At 41.9% G+C, this 19,880-nt stretch overlaps 1 protein-coding gene across 2 annotated transcripts in view; it reads right to left on the bottom strand.

The window, feature by feature from the left end:
• Positions 1-2,594: 2,594 nt before the first annotated feature.
• The window catches only part of MFSD2B (MFSD2 lysolipid transporter B, sphingolipid), a 40,453-nt gene continuing 23,167 nt past the window's right edge, over positions 2,595-19,880 (bottom strand). The window contains exons 7-14 of one of the 2 annotated variants that reach the window (XM_065834881.2): positions 18,253-18,343; positions 18,033-18,154; positions 15,619-15,702; positions 13,339-13,419; positions 8,573-8,682; positions 7,177-7,320; positions 5,448-5,624; positions 2,595-4,417 (exon numbers count right to left, since the gene is read on the bottom strand). In XM_065834881.2, the coding sequence (XP_065690953.2) occupies positions 4,360-4,417; positions 5,448-5,624; positions 7,177-7,320; positions 8,573-8,682; positions 13,339-13,419; positions 15,619-15,702; positions 18,033-18,154; positions 18,253-18,343 (867 nt within the window). In that variant the 3' untranslated portion in view covers positions 2,595-4,359. The remainder of the gene's footprint in view (positions 4,418-5,447; positions 5,625-7,176; positions 7,321-8,572; positions 8,683-13,338; positions 13,420-15,618; positions 15,703-18,032; positions 18,155-18,252; positions 18,344-19,880) is intronic. The other variant, XM_065834882.2, reaches the window with a different exon arrangement.

Raw genomic sequence — 19,880 nt, 5'->3', positions numbered from 1 at the left:
GTGCAGCATGAGGAACTTGTGATCTCAAAAATTAACAGGAAACTCCCTCCCTCACCTGCCAGTTGTATGAACCCAACCGACCTTTCCATCAATCAGCCTTGAAGTTTTCTGAAGGGAAAGACTCTATTGTAACATTAAGACTGTTGTTTACAGAGTTATGATATGAAATTCATAGGAGGAATGTGGTTGACCCCTACGCACTAGACCACTGGCTGTGCTTTACTGCATGAGGCTTGGAACTGCCCTGCCTTCTTTTTCTCATCATCCAAGAGCTGGATGACAAATACCAGGTTTTAAAGGACCTGGAATTTTGATTTAATTCTAAGTTTTCTAAATATAGCCCACAAAGGGAAGTAGAAAAAGAGATGAAAGATGTTTGGCAACACAGTATGAACACAAAAAAAAAAAAAAAAAAAGTAGGGTTTGCCTTTAAAACATTGTTCACTTTGAGTATTTTACTTGAAATGCAGAGGGTGAATAGAGACAAGAGGTTGCAGCAGGGATTCTTACAAGGTGCAGAAGCGACTTGAGGACTTAGTTATCAAGTCTACAAAGCCCTTCTGGAAAACCCAGTGACCTGAAACCGAAGGTCCCAGCCTTCAGGAACTCGGCGAGGACAGATGTCTCAGGTGGTGTCCACCTGTTAAAGTGGGGGACTCAGCACAAGCCACCTAATCCCCCTAAGCTGCAGCAGGTTGGTGAGGTCAGGGGCAGTGGGGCAGGAAAACGTGGCTGGTGGGGGACACGGCCAGTGGGGGCAGCTGAGAGCGGGTCCCCTCCTCCAGCACCTGCTGGGGAACGGCAGCTTGCTGACACAGGTCGCTGTCACCCCGGTGAGACGGATCAGCAGCAGCAGCGCTTGGGAAGGTGGGGTAACCTTGTACAGTTTTGTGGTCATCACACGAAAGAATGAATCCTGTCTGCAACTGCTAACCTAAAGATATAGAAATCCTTCCAGTTTTAGGTTGTTGTGCTCATATAACAAAGATGAGAGTGACTCGCAAAACACCTGATCACAAAGTACAGAAGCTACTGGCCTTGCAGCTTTAGGCATTTTGAAGCCTACACAATTAGCTGAGTCTTGCTTTAACGCATATCTCAAGACTGCTGGATAAAGGGTCCTTTAGCTGAGTGTTGCTCATTATATGCTAAAAGGATTATGTAATGCAGCGTGCAAATGTGTAACCAATTGGCTCTTCAGGGTGTGAATGTAGTGAGAAGATATTCTATATAATGCCTGCTACTTTTCTTGCTGGCTTTATTCCAGCACCCAGACTTGTGCAAGTCTGTAATAAACAGTATCTCATCTCTGTGTGCTAAATTTGGCTCATTTGTATGCACGCCGGGTGAAGAACCCTGGTTTTGGGACAACAATTTCAACGTTCTTTTTAGGTAGAAACTACAGAGGGGATGAAACTATAAGACTAGTGACCAGCTTGACTACTGACTACACCAACAACCAGCCCAGTATAGAGGATTTGGGCATGGTTTGCCTTACGGGGGACTACCCAATGACATGTAACTCCAGCATCCTTTTCTTTCCTTCCTCAGTTTGTGTAAATCCATTTGTTGGAAGTGCTTGCGTGCTGTCCATGAGGCACCCAGCTGGTTTAATCCAATCTCCCACATTCTTAAAACTGTATTTGAGTATTACCTGAACGAGAGCCCCTGGGGATTGAACCTGGTCCTTGTTACTGCCAATCAGTGCGAGGCAGGAGGGTGACATGAGATTAGCATTTAATCTGAATGCCTGTCAATATAAGAATCTGCTTCTTTCAGTCACATGTTCTGAACATACATAAGGCACACACATCATTTAAAACTGACAAGGAGACACACAAAGTTCATTCGTTTTACAGCATCAACGTTGAGCCCTAAAAATAAATAAATAAATCAATAAAATCCTAGCCTGCACTGCACTTACTCTTCCATTCTTTTTATTTTAGAAAAATACAATAATTTTCTTTTTAAAAAAAGTACAATTCTGATAAATAAAGCAATTGAGTTTTTCAAAATATAAAATTACTCTGCTGCATTAAATCTATGGGAGCTTTCTATTTTCTGTTTACACTTCCCATTGTTGCTACCATATGCAAAGTGAGGATTGAGTACATCTCTGTTAGATAAATACCACATCATCTCTCCAGGGAAGAGGAAAACACTTCACAATCAACCAAGTTTACCTTGCAAGAGACTGAGTTAATATTGGGTGTTGTGCAATCTAGAGGCAACTGCACAACTGATCTAGAAACAATATCTTAAGCCACATTCAAATTACTCCAATCAACCACAGGCAGCAGTTTGTGCAACCCTTTTATCACTGGGCTAAGTATTTGGCTGATGTAAACTGACACAGATCCACTGCCTTGTAGCTACAGATTTATGGCAGCTGAAAACATAACCCATTAAAAAACATTAACAGCTTTTACTGGGACTTCTGGTTGTTTTTAAAGATGACTGTTCAGAAATACACAAATATTACAGAATAAATCAAACAACCAGAGCTGTTTTCTATGATGTTTTGGAGCTATGTGATATTACTACATAACTTTCCTACTTCAAAGTGCTGTTTCAAATTCCATCAGACTCAAAACTGTAAACAGGCTTATGGTTTTTATTGTTGTAAACACATATGCCCCAGGCATATAAATCTTGATTTGTCCAAGAATCAAAACAAAATAAAACAAACCCCAGCCTTAGATGTCAATTCAACAGAAGTCTTAAACAGAGTTAACTCTTACTCACATGCACTCAAAATACACCCTTAAAGATTCACTCATGATTAAGCGTTTTGCTGAATGAAGGCAGTATGTTAGGCCTTAGACTTCAAGCTTGCCTGAAAACGTTTCAATATTAAACTTAATGAGGCTCTCAGTGGATGCACTGGTTTTACTTCACCATGTCAGAGCTTCCTCAGTTTCAAGTCCCAGCACTCTGAGTCAGCTCCCAGTTGTCCCTCAGCAAAGGACTGGTGATCACTTGCCTCTGGGGACACCTACTGCAGGTGCGCCCAGACCTGGGCCAGCTCGTCCTCCTGAGACACCTCTGCTGCCAACCAGAGACTCTCTCCTGCACCTTCACACAGTAAAGCCAGCGGGCTGGAAATCCGTGCCTTCTCTTGCATTGTGCTAATTTCTTCAAGGCAAACAAGCCTTCAGCCCTTGGATTCATCCCTCTCCCCTCCAGATTTAGATCGATCTTCAGATTGCAGTCATTTTAGCTTAAGCTTGCGGTCAGCCTCTGGAGATCTCTGTGTCTCCACTGACTGCAGGAGCCTAGAATGACCAGGTCTGAACTTAAGTGCTCCAGCAAGTGCCTGAGGGTAGGTGTGGCTTTCCTCTACAAAACGTGTTCAGTAGTGTGAATCTATAGTAGAAATGAGGCTTCAGTTAATGCATCTAAAGCATGATGGCATCCCTGACTGAATAAAAGCACAATTTAAAAGTCAGGTGTAGCCTCATTACTATAAAACACAGTGGGCAAGCTGAGATTAACAGTCAGGCCATGGTGTTTTGTGAGGCAGAATGTACACCACGTGAGAAATCGGTGAGCATCATGGTTACTTGAAGGCCAAAATTCACAGAAATACGAATGGTGTAGTCTAATCTTTGGAAGAGACCACTGATTTGAGATATCCTGAGTGGAGATGTCGCTTTTGAAAATGTGAAGTACTCACCTCTAACAAAGATCGGTTTACAGGTCTCAGAAGCAGGGAACTCCAGTAATGGGGAATGTAAGGTTCTGTTTCATACAAAATCTATAAAGTTAAATTACATCAAAATGTCTTTCAGAAAAACTCTTTGTGAGAAAATCCTCAAAACACGCCTGCATCAGTGAACTGCTTCATTTCAAAACAAAGTCAACCCTAACTTGATATAGTAAACTTCAGGATTCCCAAGTGCTTTCCAAACACACTAGTGTGCAATTTATAGACAGAGATTATGTTCAAAATCCACCCCAGTCTCTAAGGGTGAAATACATCACACGAGTTAAAATTTGGGTTGTGCATCACATTTACACTTATTTTCCCTTGACCTACAAGTCCATAGACTCTCTTATTGCAATGAGACCTCAGCTTTCTGTTAATCATTGAAAAACAGACACACAAAACCCCCAAGCCTTCAACAGCTTACATTCCCGAACATTTGTAATATCTTTTTTAGCACAGTGCATAGAGTTAGATATATAGATATATATTTTGCATGGTGGTGCCCTCTCCTGATTTCATTACTGACTGTGTCAGAATCATCCTTTATCCTTTTTGACAAAATGTGAGCAGAGGAAAAACTCAGAGGACTCTCGCAGAGTTTGCGTGTGGGATGTGAGCCTGTATTTGGAAAATCATTGTATTCGGAGCTTTCAGACCGAGGTGTCCTCTTTGTGGTCATCCAGGTTCTCTGTGCTTTGGTGGCTCCTTCTGTTAAAAGCAGAACGAATGATGTGTGAACAGATTTCTGGCTTTTACTGCTGTCTAATCAAGCTACAGTTTGGCAGTCTCAAACAACTGAGAACCACCAGCATAGTGTAGTTGTTAAAGGCAGTGACTAAAGTACAGACCCTAATTCCATTCCAGATTGTTTAGCCTGTCCCCTCCAATCTGCAGCTGCCACTCAAGAAAGCAGCTGGTACCTGATGGACCTGTGTCCCACCTGCCAACCCTGTGCAGGTATCTGAGATAACCTTGGGGTGACAAATGGGTCCCAGACACCCATGTGTAGGCCCTAGAGTTGATCCCTTAGCATGGAAATCAATCTCCAACTCCAGTAACTTGGCATAATAATAATAAGACAGAGTAACAACATATTTTGATATTTAATCTACAAATCTGCTAGATTAAGACTATTTTTATGTATGTCCTCATTATACCAAGGCTTCATTTGACAGAGGTGGGTGATTTCGAGCTAGGTAAGACTGTCTTTGCAGTGGGAGGGGAAGAAGGAGAATGACCGGGTAAAAGAGGAAAGAACAGCTCAAAGCTGTCCTTTCTTTTTCTCCCACCATCATTCCTGCCTACGCCTCTAAATGGTTTGGATGTTTCTTATATGCCATAAACATCAAGAATGCAGTCAAGAATCCCCTTTTCTTCTATATACAAGTAAATTGTAACTATTCACATTTTCTCCAGAAATATATATAGAATATATAGAATATTCTTAATTTCTGGCTTGAAACACTGCACTACGAAAGTGCTTTGTGCACCACTCCAGAGAAAAAGTAAAATGTAGCAGTCAATCTATCTGATAAATGGTCCTCTAAGCAGGTAGTACTACACTACAAAAGTAAAATACTGGAGCATGTAATGGTATCACTCAGTTAATAATTCAACTAATACAGTGTTGTTTTGTTTTGTTGTAAGGAATCTATATTGGTAGCTAATAATTTTTGCCCAGTATGACTAAGAGCTGCTGCAGTGACGTTGTTGCTGCTTGCTGCCAGTTCAAACCTACCTTAGCTCTTCAAGTGCAAGCTTTGTTTCTTTCCGACTTTGTTCAGTGATGGGATAGAAAAGAAGTATAAATAAACCTGCCAGAATGAGCACAGCAGGGACCGCTCCGATGAGGATTTTCAGTGTGAGGATCACATCATTGGATTGTCTGCATATCCCTGGCTTGTATCCGGTAAACCTGAACAAATGGAAATAGCAGCCATGGGTGTAAGTCCAAAGTGAAAAGGCAGTTGCTCACCTGAAGGCCTTCTCCTGGGTCATTCTTTTCCCCCAACACTCTAAGGCTGTTCTCCATTTTTTTCCCACACCTCTGTATTTCCTTCCCTTCATTACATGTTTCAAATCTCATTTCTCAAATCTCATCTCTCTGCTCTATTTCAGATAACTGTGTTACCTCTGTATTTTCTCATTATTATTATGTAACATTTAACTACTAAGAGGAGCACGGAATCCCATGTAAGGAAAACGATCTGTTAACGTGTTTTCTATTAATATTCAGCAAAGTATTTAGGCTCTGCTTTAAAAGTATGCAAGTAATCTGACCAATTTCAACAGCAGTAATTAACTTTAATTTAAACACACACTTAAGCACTCTTGTCAAGATAGACAAATTTTCTCAAGTGCTTTGAGTTAGGTACACACTTACAGTTCATTGATTCAGGGCTTCCATGCAGTCCCACAACTGCTGATATAACCAAATTCCCATTCCCAGTTTGTGGAATTAGTCTATTTTCCTCTGAACATGCACCTATGAAAGCTACAGCTCATTTGGCATCACTCTGTGTTCTCCCACAAGCATCTGCCTTGGCAAACTGCTGGGACCTGACTGGAATGCAATTGCAAATGGGCTAGTTGGTGAACAGTGATTTGTTCGAGGGTGTTAGCAGCGAGCATTTAAAATTCTGAAGCCCAAAATGTTCAGCCAAGCACTGCCTGCTATTTATGTTTAGGCTGAAGGCCCTGAAGCAAAACATTCTGGTTACTAAAAGCTACTTTGGAGCCAGGGGTAAAATAGAGTTTCAGACAAGTTTCCTTCTAAGTGTTTTTTGGGTGCTGTGTGCTGTAGGAGCGACAGTCCAAGGTCCTTTCTGCCAGGTCAGGGCAGGAGGTGGCTGAACACTTTCTGAGCCTGATCCTAGTTGGAACAGACAAGGTGAAAGTGGAAGGTGAACACAAAGCATCTTCCAAACTGACATGATCTAGGTCAGGGGTGTCAAACTCATTTTCACCAGGGGCAACATCAGCCTTGCAGTTGCCTTCAAAGGACCAAATGTAATTTTAGGACTGTATAAATGTTACTACTCCTACAGTTATCCAGTCCTGGTCCAGGTGATGGGCAGAGCTGTGAGACAGACACTGTTCCTGACTCTGATCAGTGTCCAGCTCCCTAAAACCATGTGGGTGATCCTTTTATGCTGAATGATCCACTACACATCCCTGAAAGCACTCCAGTCCATGTAAAGACTTAGAAGCTGGTATACATAGTCCAGCCCAGACGTAACAGAGAATGCACACAGCAAAATCTCACTTGTGGGGGACCTTTATCTGCAGAGCTTTTATGTTTAGTTCTTTATTCATATAAGCCACTAAAATTTACACAAGTAATTTGGAAAGAGGAAAATCTAAAGGAATTCAGGCCTTTCTGACCTTTAACTCCACAGGCTAAAGACGGAGTAACCTCAGAATTCTTTCAGAGCAGATCCATTAAGTGGAAACGCAGGGTTACTTACTCCAGGCCTGCTGCAGAAATTCCTAAGCCAATTCCCACTGACATCTTAGTAAAGAAAACATAGGAAGAATAGAAAATGGTTTCGTGTCCTTTTCCATGAGGATTCTGCAGGCGGAAGTTATCAACAACATCAGGCAGCATTGACCTAGAGATGAGCGAGATAAGAGAGAAACTCAAGCCAAAATCTCTTCTCATAGTACAAATTTACTGAAAGAGCACACCCCTTCTCCCTTTTTAACATGCGACTGAGGAAGTCATGCATATGAAATCATCTAGTTCAAAAAGTCCTATTGCTGGACAGGAGGGTAAAAATCCATGTAAGAAACACATGGCCACATATTGCAAAATAGAAAACCAGCTCAAAAGCCTACTGGGAGGTGGCAGAATTCTTCAGACTGATTCCAAACAGAAGTTGTGATATTACAAGAATGCAGCAAAAAAAACACATTTCTTAAGATTTCAAGTGACTCTGAATAGTTTTACTCCGAAGTAACTCTTTTGACAAGCCAACAACATTTTCAGAAACCAATGAGGTCTATTTTCTCTTTACTTCAAAGAGGCTGAATTTGGTAATGAGGAATCAGAATGGTAGCTGCTTGAATGTCAATTGAGCTTGAACGTCAATATAATGTCAAGTGACATTATATTTCTAATATAAGTCCTGATTTACTGTTGGAAAAAAGGGCTTCTCACCCTCTGTGCAGAAAAGTTTACACAGTCTGACAGCTTATTTCAAACTATGTTTCCACGATCTCTTGGAGTTTTCAGGGTATTGTACAAATGAGTAATGCAAAACAGCTCTCTCAGCAAGGGTCTTGTTTTCTGGTCAGTTTGACCTGAATTTTAATTACTCTCTCTGGAGAGGAAATGTCCGATCTTGCTCATCCTTGAGCAGTTTTTCCCCCCCACATTTTCAGTCCTCAAGAGCAACAGACCTTGAATTCTCAGTTTCTTTTAATCATATCCTTGTGTTATTTGATCTATAACAGAGGACTGTTCAAGCAGGGGTAAGTAACTTGGCTTATGTTTCCTCTGCTACGTTCTTAATTGCTCAGCATTAATTGATTTATCCAACTTCATCATTCCCGTAGTTGTTTGAAAGCAAACCTAAGCAACTGATTTACTGTTCTCACAAGTTCTATAGCTACTTAGATTATTGTTTCATCTGCATACTCTTATGTACAAAGAGCAGCTACAATTACAGTAGACGTAATCTGTGAACAACAAGGCAACCAAAGTCACAGCACTGCAAAGAGCCTCTCTTATAAAAGCAGAAAAAGATTCTTAAAAGACTCTTGCCAAATTCTGCTTCTTCCAGAGGCAAATTCCATGCAGTAGTATATACATGTAATGTGGCCATATACCCCTTCCCCACCTCAAATGTAAAATTCTCCTACCATGGCAACAGAAGAGATGCTGCAATGCTCAGACCAGAGACGAAGGCCACCAAGTAAGCCAGGATCAAGTTTGGAATGGTCACTAACATGACTGCAAAAGGAATCATCCACTGAGGAAGAAGAAAAACAGCACATCTAACTTACAGTATGCACTACTCAACAGTATACAGATTGTTCCCTTCAAAATATAAGATTATGTTATGGAACAATTCACACACAGCAATGCCTAACACTTCAGTATTTTGATGAAATGGCATTTCCAAAGAGCCCTGAGTCCATCTGTATTTACTTATTGTCATGGTTTAATCCCAGCTGGCAACTAAAGCTCACACAGCCACTCTCTCACTCTCCCCCAGTGGGATGGGGGAGAGAATTGGAAAAGTGAGAAAAGTCATGGGTTGAGTTAGAGACAGTTTAAAAGCTAAAGCAAAACTCATGCATACAAGCAAAGCAAAACAAGGAATTCATTCACTACTTCCCATGGGCAGATGAGTGTTCAGCCATCTCCAGGACAGCCGGGCTTCATCACATGTAATGGTTACTTGGGAGGACAAATGCCATCACTCCAAACATTCCCCCCACTTCTCCTTCTTCCTCCAGCTTTATATGCTGAGCATGACATCATATGGTATGGAATGTCCCTTTGGTCACTTGAGGTCAGCTGTCCCAGCTGTGTCCCCTACCAGCTTCTTGTGCACCCCCAACCTGCTCACTAGTGGAGTAGGGTGAGGAGCAGAAAAGGCCTTGACTCTGTGTAAGAGCTGCTCAGCAATAACTAAAACATCCCTGTTTTATCAACACTGTTTTCAGCACAAATCCAAAACGCAGTCCTATACTAGCTTCTAGGGAAAAAATTAATTGTATTCCAGCCAAAACCAGCACACCTATCACGGAGGAATCAGAGAAAAATCGGACAAGCCACAGCAGTGCTTTCTCCGTGAGCAGTATTAGGGCTATGACTGCACTGGTAAATTAAACAGTCCCAGGAGCCTATTTATCAGCCATGAGGCCAGCTGGCAGACCCTGGCCACATCCATACTCCTAAACATTCACTGTCTCCAAAAGAAGTGTGGCCACATAAATGCTTTTTGTGAAGAGCCCTTAGGTGGGCTAGTTCCCAAACTGTGCCCAGGTATTTCCTGAGAGATTGCTAATCAGTTTGTGCTAAGATTTTTCTGCCAATTTAGTAAGAGATGACCAAACACCTGTTTCTGTTCTAGGCCAGTGAACTATCTCATTTACTATTAGAAACAAAGCCTTGAAACATCATCACACTGCATTCCAAGGGGAGGGGCGAGGGTTCAATGGTCATTTTGAATTGTAAATATCCCATGTCACACATCATCTCGAGTTTTGAAAAAGAGTTTGCTTACACCTTCATTTCCAATTGCTGCTTTAAAGCAATCTAGGTACTCAGCAATAACTAAAATGAGGAGAGCTGTGTGGTTTACTCCCACCCCACAAAGACAGATACACTCATGACATTGCATGAGTCACTAAGTCTACCCTCAAAACCAAACTCATTTGAGATGCTCAGGATTTGTTTTCTGACAGTACATAAGCCCACCAGATTCCCCCAACCTCAACTTGAGGCAATGGGCTTACAGGACTGAAAATCCCCTATTTTAAATGCCGATTGGATGCACACAGCCCAGCTGTCCCCTACTCATCACATGCTCCATCTCCCACGCCTGTGAACCATGGGCACAGCACATGTAGAATCCAGAATCAGGGGCTTATCTACAGGGCATTTTAATGATGGGGGATTAGTTTAACATTAAGTGTTTCAATCCTCTGTACTTGCAGCCTGGGAGTTGAGGGTATGAGAAGAGCTTTCACAAAGAGTGATTCCCCTAAGCACTGCTATTTACAGTTTTGTATGATAAGTGATTCTGGGAGCCCTGGAGTCTAATCCATTATGTTTACGCTTTAAATGCGTTTCCCATCTAAAGCATTTGCTCCTAACCTAAGGAGGCAGAAAATAACCTTTCCTGACTGCGAGTCCCCAGCACAGACAGATAATCCTTGCATTAGCCCAATGTGGTGGCAAAATCGTTATTTCACCACAAGAGAGCACTCCAGCAATACAAGATTTTATGTTGCCTATGAGCAATTTTATGACTGCCTTATGCTCCACATGGGGCACTCACTCAGAAACCAAAGCACTCAAACAAAATCCTAGATCGATAATAATAATCATTGTAAATGTAATTTTCTACTGAAAGAGAAGCACAACCCGCAGGACTGAGGCTTCGACGCCCTGAAGTCTCACTCACGCAATGGTGGTGCAATCACGGGGGGCAGCTCTCCTGCTGCAATAAACAGCTAATGCATCTCCTTTCCTTCTTATAAAGCAAATATTCTGTTATTGGCACCCTGCTCCCTAGTCACAGGGCTGCTCTCCTTCAAGACATAAACCATATCCTGCAGTTATCGCGTGTCTTCCATCCATTCCCTGACAGCACCATGGAAGGCAACCCTGCTGGGACGCTGCAGGTGGTACCAGCCTGTGCAAAAGCACCTTCTGAAGGACAAATTAGGAAAAGGTGCAGCCAGGGCGTGAGTGGAAATGGGGATGGGAGTGTGGAAAAGCGGCTGCATAGCCAGGATTCATGCAAGGACATATCTCCATGATGCACAGTGCTGATAGACGGCAGACAAAAACCACGTATGTGTGGGGAGTTGAAAAGATTAAGGGCATTTTTGGATTATTTTTAAATTTTTTATACTAAATCCTCCAAAACCCGCAGCCAAAAGGTATTATTGGCCAAGACGGAAGTTAGGGTTGTGAGAGAAAGTAATCTTCCCCTTTTGGAAACCTTGCCAAAACCAAGAATCAGCAAGTTGCCACAATTCTTAAAACTTCTCATGACAACTTCATCTTCAGTCACCAGCTGAGAGATTTATCAATTGTAAATTCAGTGTTTGTCCTGTGAGGGCAGAGCAGACAATACAAGTGAACGTAGCACACGGAAACAGAGGTAAATATAATAATTTCTAGCCTGTGCAGCAACCTGATCATGGGAAGAACACTCTCAAGGATCCTGCTTGGGTATGACCCCATACTTCCAGAAAGTCTAAGCTATAAACTTCTAGGAAGTTTAGATACTTCGTCAGTACTTAGACTGTTAATCGTCTCTTGTGGGGGAATGAGTAAAAAAGGAACAATATCAGTGGAAGGAAGCCAAGATTCTTGTTGCCTATCTACCTACGCTGCCTTCTATATTCTTTCAGGGGTCTCTTGATGTAGAACCACTTCAATAGCAACAATTAGTCTGGAGCAGTATGACTTTTTACTTATTTTCAGGAAGCTGAATTTCAAATGACATCTTCACCCTGAACCCTAGCAAGGTTTTGGAAAAAACCTCGTTTTCTCCCCCGCCTCTTTCCCTTCCAGAAGAACATTCCCCAGTGACAAACACAGGAACCCTGAATGATGCGATTTCATTTCACAGTGTGAGAGAACAGATTAGCTGTACAGATCACGCAAGGTGGTAGCATAGCAAGCCCCTGTGAGGCATTGCCAGACACAAAATCCATCACTGAGCACACACCGAGTCCCTTGAGAAATGTCTACAAGGTGAAATAGAGAGGTGGCTTTTTTTTCAATCCAGCCCCCACTTAGACCATAATACAGTCAAGCACTCAACTGTAAAATTAAGTTAAACCATGTTTACAGAGGTGCTGACAGGCTTCCCAGTCATGTTAAACTAAATTTATAGAGCCAAGCTGGTTGAAGAAAGCAGTTTTCTTAGCCACGTAGACAGAGGAGGAGATTTCCTGAGGAGAAAATCTGCATTCCCTGGTCCAGTCAATGGTCCAATACTGCTTTTGGCAATTCCCTTTGCTCAAGTGGTAAAAAGCATATTTGGAACTTGGGTTTTAAAGTTCTCATGCTTTGGAAGTCATTCCAACACAGAGATTTTAATTCCAGAAATTATAACTGTTCAATTATATTCAACAATTCTCACCAGATCTAAACTTTTCAGCTTTGTTTGGATTTTGACATATAGCTTCAGGCTGGATTTTCCAAGTCCTCGTGCTTTGCTGTGCACAAGGCAGACAATTTTTCTTTCCTCTTTCATAAGTAATTGAAGGTAAACAGGGGAAAAATAGGGAGGAACAGTCCTGTACAATGACTCACTGAGGATGATGACAGAAAATTGCTGTTGTCTGCATTAAGTGAAGGACTTAAAATAATCCATCAGGGATGAGGGCAGGCTTGCTGAGCTGGCTTTGCAGAGCTGTGTCAAAGTTAAACTAGGCTTCTTTTCTCAGGTAGGTCACCTATTTCTTTACTTCACTAATAACTGTCTGTTCAGAGGGATGTGGGCACCTCTGCCTTTTCATGTTTCCTGAGAAGGATGAGTGACAGACTCCTGCTTCCTCCTCTGTGGCTGAATCACAGATGTGTTCAACTCAGCACGAAGACAAAACAAGCCTTGTACAGCAGATAACTTGTCAATCTGAGGCAAAACGGACCTGAATTTATAAAATCTCATTGAGGTTCACGTCTGAGAGCTGTAAAATTCAGAGCTGGTGCAGATTCTTAAATAAACTGGGACCTCCCTTCAGTATCAATCCATTTCTCAGAAGTTTCTCTCGGAAACTTGGAATCTCTCTGAAATTCGGTATAGCGATTTAAAACTCTGAAACTGAGAAAATTTAATGTAGCTTGAGGTTATAAGCACTTGAAAGAGCTCTTGAAGCAGCTCCAGTTGTCAAATGAAGTGAGCACAGATTTTTTTCTCAAAGGATTTGCTTACCGAAATCCCACATGCTGCACACTTCTTGCCAAATCGCTGCAGAAACTTCTGCCAGAAGGGAATGCTCACAGCTGCCGATACCTACAATTGACAAAAAACGTATCTGTATCTTACTGCCACTGCTTTCTACAGCTGTAGAGCTCACAGAAATCTTTTTGTCCAGTATATTACAGTCTGAAAGGAAGGTGAACTCACAGATTCCTGTTTCTCCTCACCCTTTGAGTGATTTTTTAGAAATTCACTATTACATATTACAAACAAAAGCTATCCATGAGAGGGTTTTCCACAGTCAAATATCAGAAGGCAGTGTCTTAAAATTTCCTTTTCCTAATGTAACCCACAGCAGTTAAAGCTACATGTGATACAGTCATTAAAGCTTAAACATATTGCAAACAGTCAGAATATGTGCTAATGCCTTTTGTCTCATTATCTGAACTTGACAAACGTTACGTGAATTAAGCTCTACCACAGCATACAGGAAGAAAGCTGAAGCATAAAATACACTTATCTTAATATACACTTAGAGTACGTAACCCATTCTACGTGTTTGTTCTTAGGAACAACTTCTAAGAGAAATAGTTGCTTACAGTCAACATTACCATTTCCTGTACTGTAATACTTACCTGACAGCAGCAACAACTCCAATACCATTGCACTGAAGTACTACTGCTAATGGCAGCCTTACAATTGACCTAAATTCAAATGTCATCTCATTGTTACAATTATATTCCACTATTTACTGATTTTACTGTCTCTTGTCTCCCTTCTTGGTGTCCATTACTTGCAGAGCTTTAAGATATTGTCCTGGTTTTGGCTGGGATAGAGTTAATTTTCTTCCTAGTAGCTGCTATAGCGCTGTGTTTTGGGTTTAGAGGCAGAATAATGACGATAATACACTGATGTTGCAGTTGTTGCTAAGTAGCCAAGGACTTTTCAGCTTCTCATGCCATTCCAGGTACTCAGGAAGCTGGGAGGGGACACAGCCAGGACAGCTGACCCAAAGTGGCTGAAGGTATATTCCATACAATATGATGTCATGTTCAGCATATATTTTTGAAGAAACTTGCCAGACAAAACGCTGCTTGGAGATGGGCTGAGTATCAACCACCAGGGGGTTGAGTATCAATCGCCAGGTGGCAAGCATTGTACATAATTCATTTTGTATATTCTTTTATCTCTTTCTGTCCTCTTCCTTTGCTGTCCTACTAAACTGTCTTTATCTCAACCTAAGAGTTTGACTTCTTTTTCCATTCTCCCACCCAGGTCACTGAAGGGTGGCAGGGAGAGAGGGAGGGAGTAGCTGTGTGGTACTCAGTTGCTGGCTGGGGTTAAATCATGACAGATACACAACAGTAATACCTTGCTCTCCAACGTTTTGGTTTTAATAATTGGAAAAGTTCTGTCTTATTCTGTGGGAAAGGAAGAATCAAAAAGGGATAGGAATGGTGGGAGGCTGGAACCCGAGAAGTGGAAATGAAGTTCTCCTAAGATGGTTCCATAAAGTGTCTGTGCCAAATGGGTCAGAAACATGCAGCAGCTGCCCTGAAAATGACTGCTGCAGCATGGGGTATGGTAGACAAATTGTCTACAAAATATTTCAAAACTGCAGTACATGCACATCCCAGTAATTATGCCACATTAACTGTTCTACTTGTGGTAAAAGGTCTTTGGTCAGAAGGATGAAAATGACAGTTTTCAAGTAATACTACTTGTAATCATAAAGTAAATCCTGCAGTACAGGAGCAGTATGTAACTGAGTCATAAGTATCACCTAAGCAAGCAGAATTCTACCTCTGCATGTCAAGAGAAAAGGTTCTGTAAAAGAATCCTTTTATCACACTGCCATTTGCTCTAGAGAGGAATCTTCATATCTCTGGATATTTTAAATATTTATCCTTGCAAGCTGCCTAGCCCAGAAGGCTCATGTCTATGAATACACAAATTAAAATTGTCTAATTTTCAGCATACCAGACTGGGGAAAGGGAAAAAGGAGCTAAAACGCTAGACCTCCTTTCTGGCAGCAGCTTTTGCCCTTTATAGAAGCAGAAAGTGACTTAAAGGTAAAAACAGCAAGGAATTAATTAAAAGCTCCAAAGCATTAATTTCTTAGAAGTATAGTAAGGAACAACAGCTTTATTTCAAACAGGCAATGCAAAAGATGGTGTAGTTTTTTGACAACTCTGTCTAGACACAGAAGTCTTTTTGCCTTCTGTTATTTTGTGCCAAAAACCAGTGAGAACCAGCTATCAGATGAAAACATGGGAGAGAAGCGCAACTCACCAAGATGGTCACCACCAAATACTGGAAGTGATTGCGAAGATCAGCAGCATGAGTGCAGAAAAGGACAAAGTTGCTCTGCTCCAGCTGTTGAATTGAAGACATTCGGTGACCACCAAGAAAAGAAAGGAAAATTAAATAAGACATAAATGACGTCACACTCCATGCTAGCCAAACATAGTTAGTTACCGATTTGTTAAATGTAACGTTTGGGAGTCTGATTCTTCTCTTTTACAGCAATTTAAAGGAGCAATAACTCTCCTGCTCTCACTGGAGTAACATGCCAATAATATTTGGGCAAGCAAGAGGTAAACCATGCATCTAACACAGGATAAAAACAACCAATACAGGAACTGCCTTAAGAGAGGATTCTGTCTAAAGGCTTTATTCCCTGTGTTGCAATTGCCTTGTGTCGTTGTCACAGCTACAGTCGCAGACTGCTGCAAGAAATCGCCCTTCATTTTCCATGGCAATGCCATAAATCTTTCCCTAGAAGCTCTGACCTTAAAACAAGTTACTCTTCAGTTGCAGCTACACTCACGCCAACTCCCTGTAGTAGGGCAGCTAACCACTGGTTTTGTGTACAACTTGGCTAAGGAGTGTAGCTTTGGGTCAGATATCTCCGTAAGTCTGAGTACTTGTTGGATGGGAAGATCGAGCTGCCCTGTGTTACAGCAAGAGGTGAAGCCACTGCCACCATGGTTCTGCAGAACTCAGGGTGGTTCTGAACACCAGAATATTGTTCAGGCCCAGCTCCAACAGAAGCAGAATGACAGAGGAGGATTTAATACTCATACCACAGCAGGATGATCAACTCTTGCTCCTTTGTGTGCTTGTAGATTATAAGTGACAAATCATCTATATACAAATTAGGATAAAAGTTACATCCCCTCTCCACCCCCATCAAAGCCTTCCCCAGCTTGTGTCCCTGTTTACTCTGCCTTCACCTTAGATGTAGAATATCACACTCTCGGACTATGCCCAATGCATTTTTACCAGCCCATGCCTTTTCTCACCAGTAATTCACTCACTGAATTCCATAACGTCAGTATTTCTCCCTTGAATCACGGGAGCAAGGGTTGCTCGTGCTGCCTGAACCAGAGCAATACAGGTTCAAGCTGCTGCCTCATCTCACACCTTCCCTTCAGTTTGTACAAATAGAAAAATGAAGAGATACAGCCTGACAGAAGATCTTTTCCTCTCCAGGTGCTGTCAGCAGGTAGCTGTCTACCAGCTGTATCCTTACAGACTGAATGGATGCTGGAAGGACCAGGACCATAAGGGACCTTTTGTCTTTCATCTTCGCCCTTTCCCTGCTGCTGCTCACAGTGCCTACAGCTCTCAGATGTGAGCAGAAATGCTTCTGCTACTGTTTCTCACCCTTGGGCCTTCCAGCAAGGACTGACAGATGCTGTAAAGGACAGGCTACTAACTGTGCCCAAATCCAGGCCAACAGGAAACTTTAGTGCACCTTTGGCAAACAGTTTTTTAAGCAGCCCTTCCAAGGAACTAACTAGTTGACCAAGACTACTGGTGAACACAGCACTGCTCTCTTACATGACCCATTCTTGCTCTCTGCCTTGATATTTGCTTGACCAATGGCTCATGTGTCTAAGAGTCTGTTGACAAAAAAGTGAATACTATTTGCTTTTCAAAAGCAAACAAAACTCAACAGATGTGTACAGGTTCACATTAAAATAACATATTTACTGAGTTGAACATAGCTCAAAAATCGAGCTTCAAAGAGACTGCTGGACTATGAGGAGTAAGGGTTCCTTACTGAGTGGCTTGAAGTTTTTCTGCAGCTTCTCTCTGTGGGAGGACATACATCTTTTTGCGAGAGCCACATTCGACTGCAGGTCCTCATTTGAAAATGAGCTCTATCTAGCTTCAAGACAGGTGAGACCTCCTGCCTCTGAACATCTTCTTACTCTGACCTAATGCCTTCCATCATGAAAGGCTCCAAAAGAACCAGTTCAGCTGCCATCTGAGAACAGTCACCTATGCAAAGGAAAGGGGCAATGGTTTGAAGCGGCACACGCTATAGAGAAGAACAGAGAAAAGAGGAAAAAGCATTCTCTAAGCAACTGAAACCACAGGAGACTGTAGATAGATAACATATAATGACCTAATCTGGGTCACTAGGACTAGTTCCTCACCTTTTACAGGGCAAAAAAAAGCCATCTTTAAATGGTCAGGACTTTGGTTTTACTTTTTGTTTGAAAGAACCATCTCCAGCTGCACAGGACCCCAGGCACCAAAAAGGGACTCTGGTTCCCTGCTGGTTTCTAGGGGAAGGCACCACCCCCTCCATCAGCACCTCCAGTCAAAGGTTATTTGCATTTCAGCTGCCGCAGACTTCCCCATGCTGGGACAGGACTGAGGCCAACACACAGACACAGAGAGCCTCAAGTTACCTGAACTGCTGTCGAGATGAGAAGAAACGAAGCCGTAAGTTTCACATATGGACCGTGCTTCATGGTGAGTCCAAGCCCCTTACAAAAAGGAATTGCTCTGTCTGAATTTAAGGCATAAGGATCTAAGAGGAGCAGAACACATAAAATAACAATCTTTTTTTCAGAGATGAACGCACAATATTTATGATTAAATCTAGGCATGCTTATATATATATCTTACCATCTTTTTCCCTTACTCCGAGAAAAAGAATGACGATTCCAAGAAGATACACACCTCCTATGACCCCTGCTGCAATCATATAAACTTTTGCCTTTGGAAAGAAAAAAGACATGTTTGAAATCATGACAGAATGACAAGACATGATGAAAATTTCAGTCTCTTTCTGGTGAGTCATCTGCAAATGAGGAAATGCCCGTCTACACACAGCCAACTGTCTTTTACTTTTCTGAAAAATGTTCACTTCTGCAGAATCACAGAATCGAGTGGGTTGGAAAAGACCTCAGAGATCATCAAGTCCAAGCCTTGGTCCAACTCCAGTCCATTGACCAGATCATGGCACTAAGTGCCATGTCCAATCTCAGTTTAAAAACCTCCAGGGACGGTGAGTCCAGCACCTCCCTGGGCAGCCATTCCAATGCCTGACCACTCTCTCTGCAAAGAATTGCTTTCTAATATCCAGCCTAAATTTCCCCTGGCAGAGTTGAAGCCCATGCCCCCTTGTCCTATTGCTGACTGCCTGGGAGAAGAGACCAATCCTCACCTGCTAGAACTGCCCTTCAGGTAGTTCTAGAGAGTGCTGAGCTCACCTCTAAGCCTCCTCTTCTCCAGACTGAACAAGCCCAGCTCCCTCAGCCTCTCCCCATAGGTCTTCTGCTCAAGTCCCTTCCCCAGTCTTGTTGCTCTTCTCTGGACCCGCTCCAGCACTTCAATCTCTTTCCTGAACTGAGGGGCCCAGAACTGAACACCAATACTCCAGGTGTGGCCTCCCCAATGCAGAGTACAGGGGAAGGATCACTTCCCTTGTCCTGCTGACCACGCTATTTTTCATACAGGACAGTTGCAGTTCATTTATAAACAACACCTACTTTAGGATAAATGCAGGGCACATAAGTACGTATTTCTCAAAAAAAAAAAAGAAAAAAAAAGAAGCAGCAGTTGTGAACAAAAGGGCTACTGTGTTGGCAACCAGAATGTTTTAAAAATTTGCGTATAGTGAGACTAGTTATAGATATATACAGTCATCTACCAAAAGCAGGCAGCATCCATTCTGATTTTTAGTAAATTCAGTTGCTCAAGCTACAGAGATTGCAAGCTATAACTTCATGCTGGGTAGCAAAGGCCTCGGAACTGATGTAAACATAATTACTACAGTTACTGCATTTATACATAATGATAAAAAAGCTTCCTTTAAGCTCCAATGAATTTTAGAGATCACACTTTAATGCCAATTTTTTGAGAATATTATAGTTTGCATGCTTGGTTTAATGGTTCCTTAGTGAAATACTCAAGCAAATTCAGAAATCTTTGCTTCCTATTAGGCAGGGGAACAAAGCCTCCAAGGACACCTCCCAGACCATTAGCTCGCATTTATTGTTTCTAATCTGGATCACACTGACTCTTGAATAAAGCTTTAAAAAAATATTTTGCTTTAGTATTCTGTAATAATTTATTTTATACTGTGTTATCATATAAGATCAGTGCTAGTTAGAGATTTTTATGACACAATGATTATTTGATAGGAAAACCGAATTCCAAGTTATTGGTAATATGTTGCAAATGGAATTATTATAAATCTAGGAAGCAACCGGTAAATACAATTACAATTACAAGAACGTACTCCCAAATAT

The sequence above is a fragment of the Patagioenas fasciata genome, chromosome 3 (assembly GCF_037038585.1).
Source record: "Patagioenas fasciata isolate bPatFas1 chromosome 3, bPatFas1.hap1, whole genome shotgun sequence".
Classification (NCBI taxonomy): Eukaryota; Metazoa; Chordata; class Aves; order Columbiformes; family Columbidae; genus Patagioenas; species Patagioenas fasciata.
This window is presented reverse-complemented; position numbering and strand designations above follow the sequence as displayed.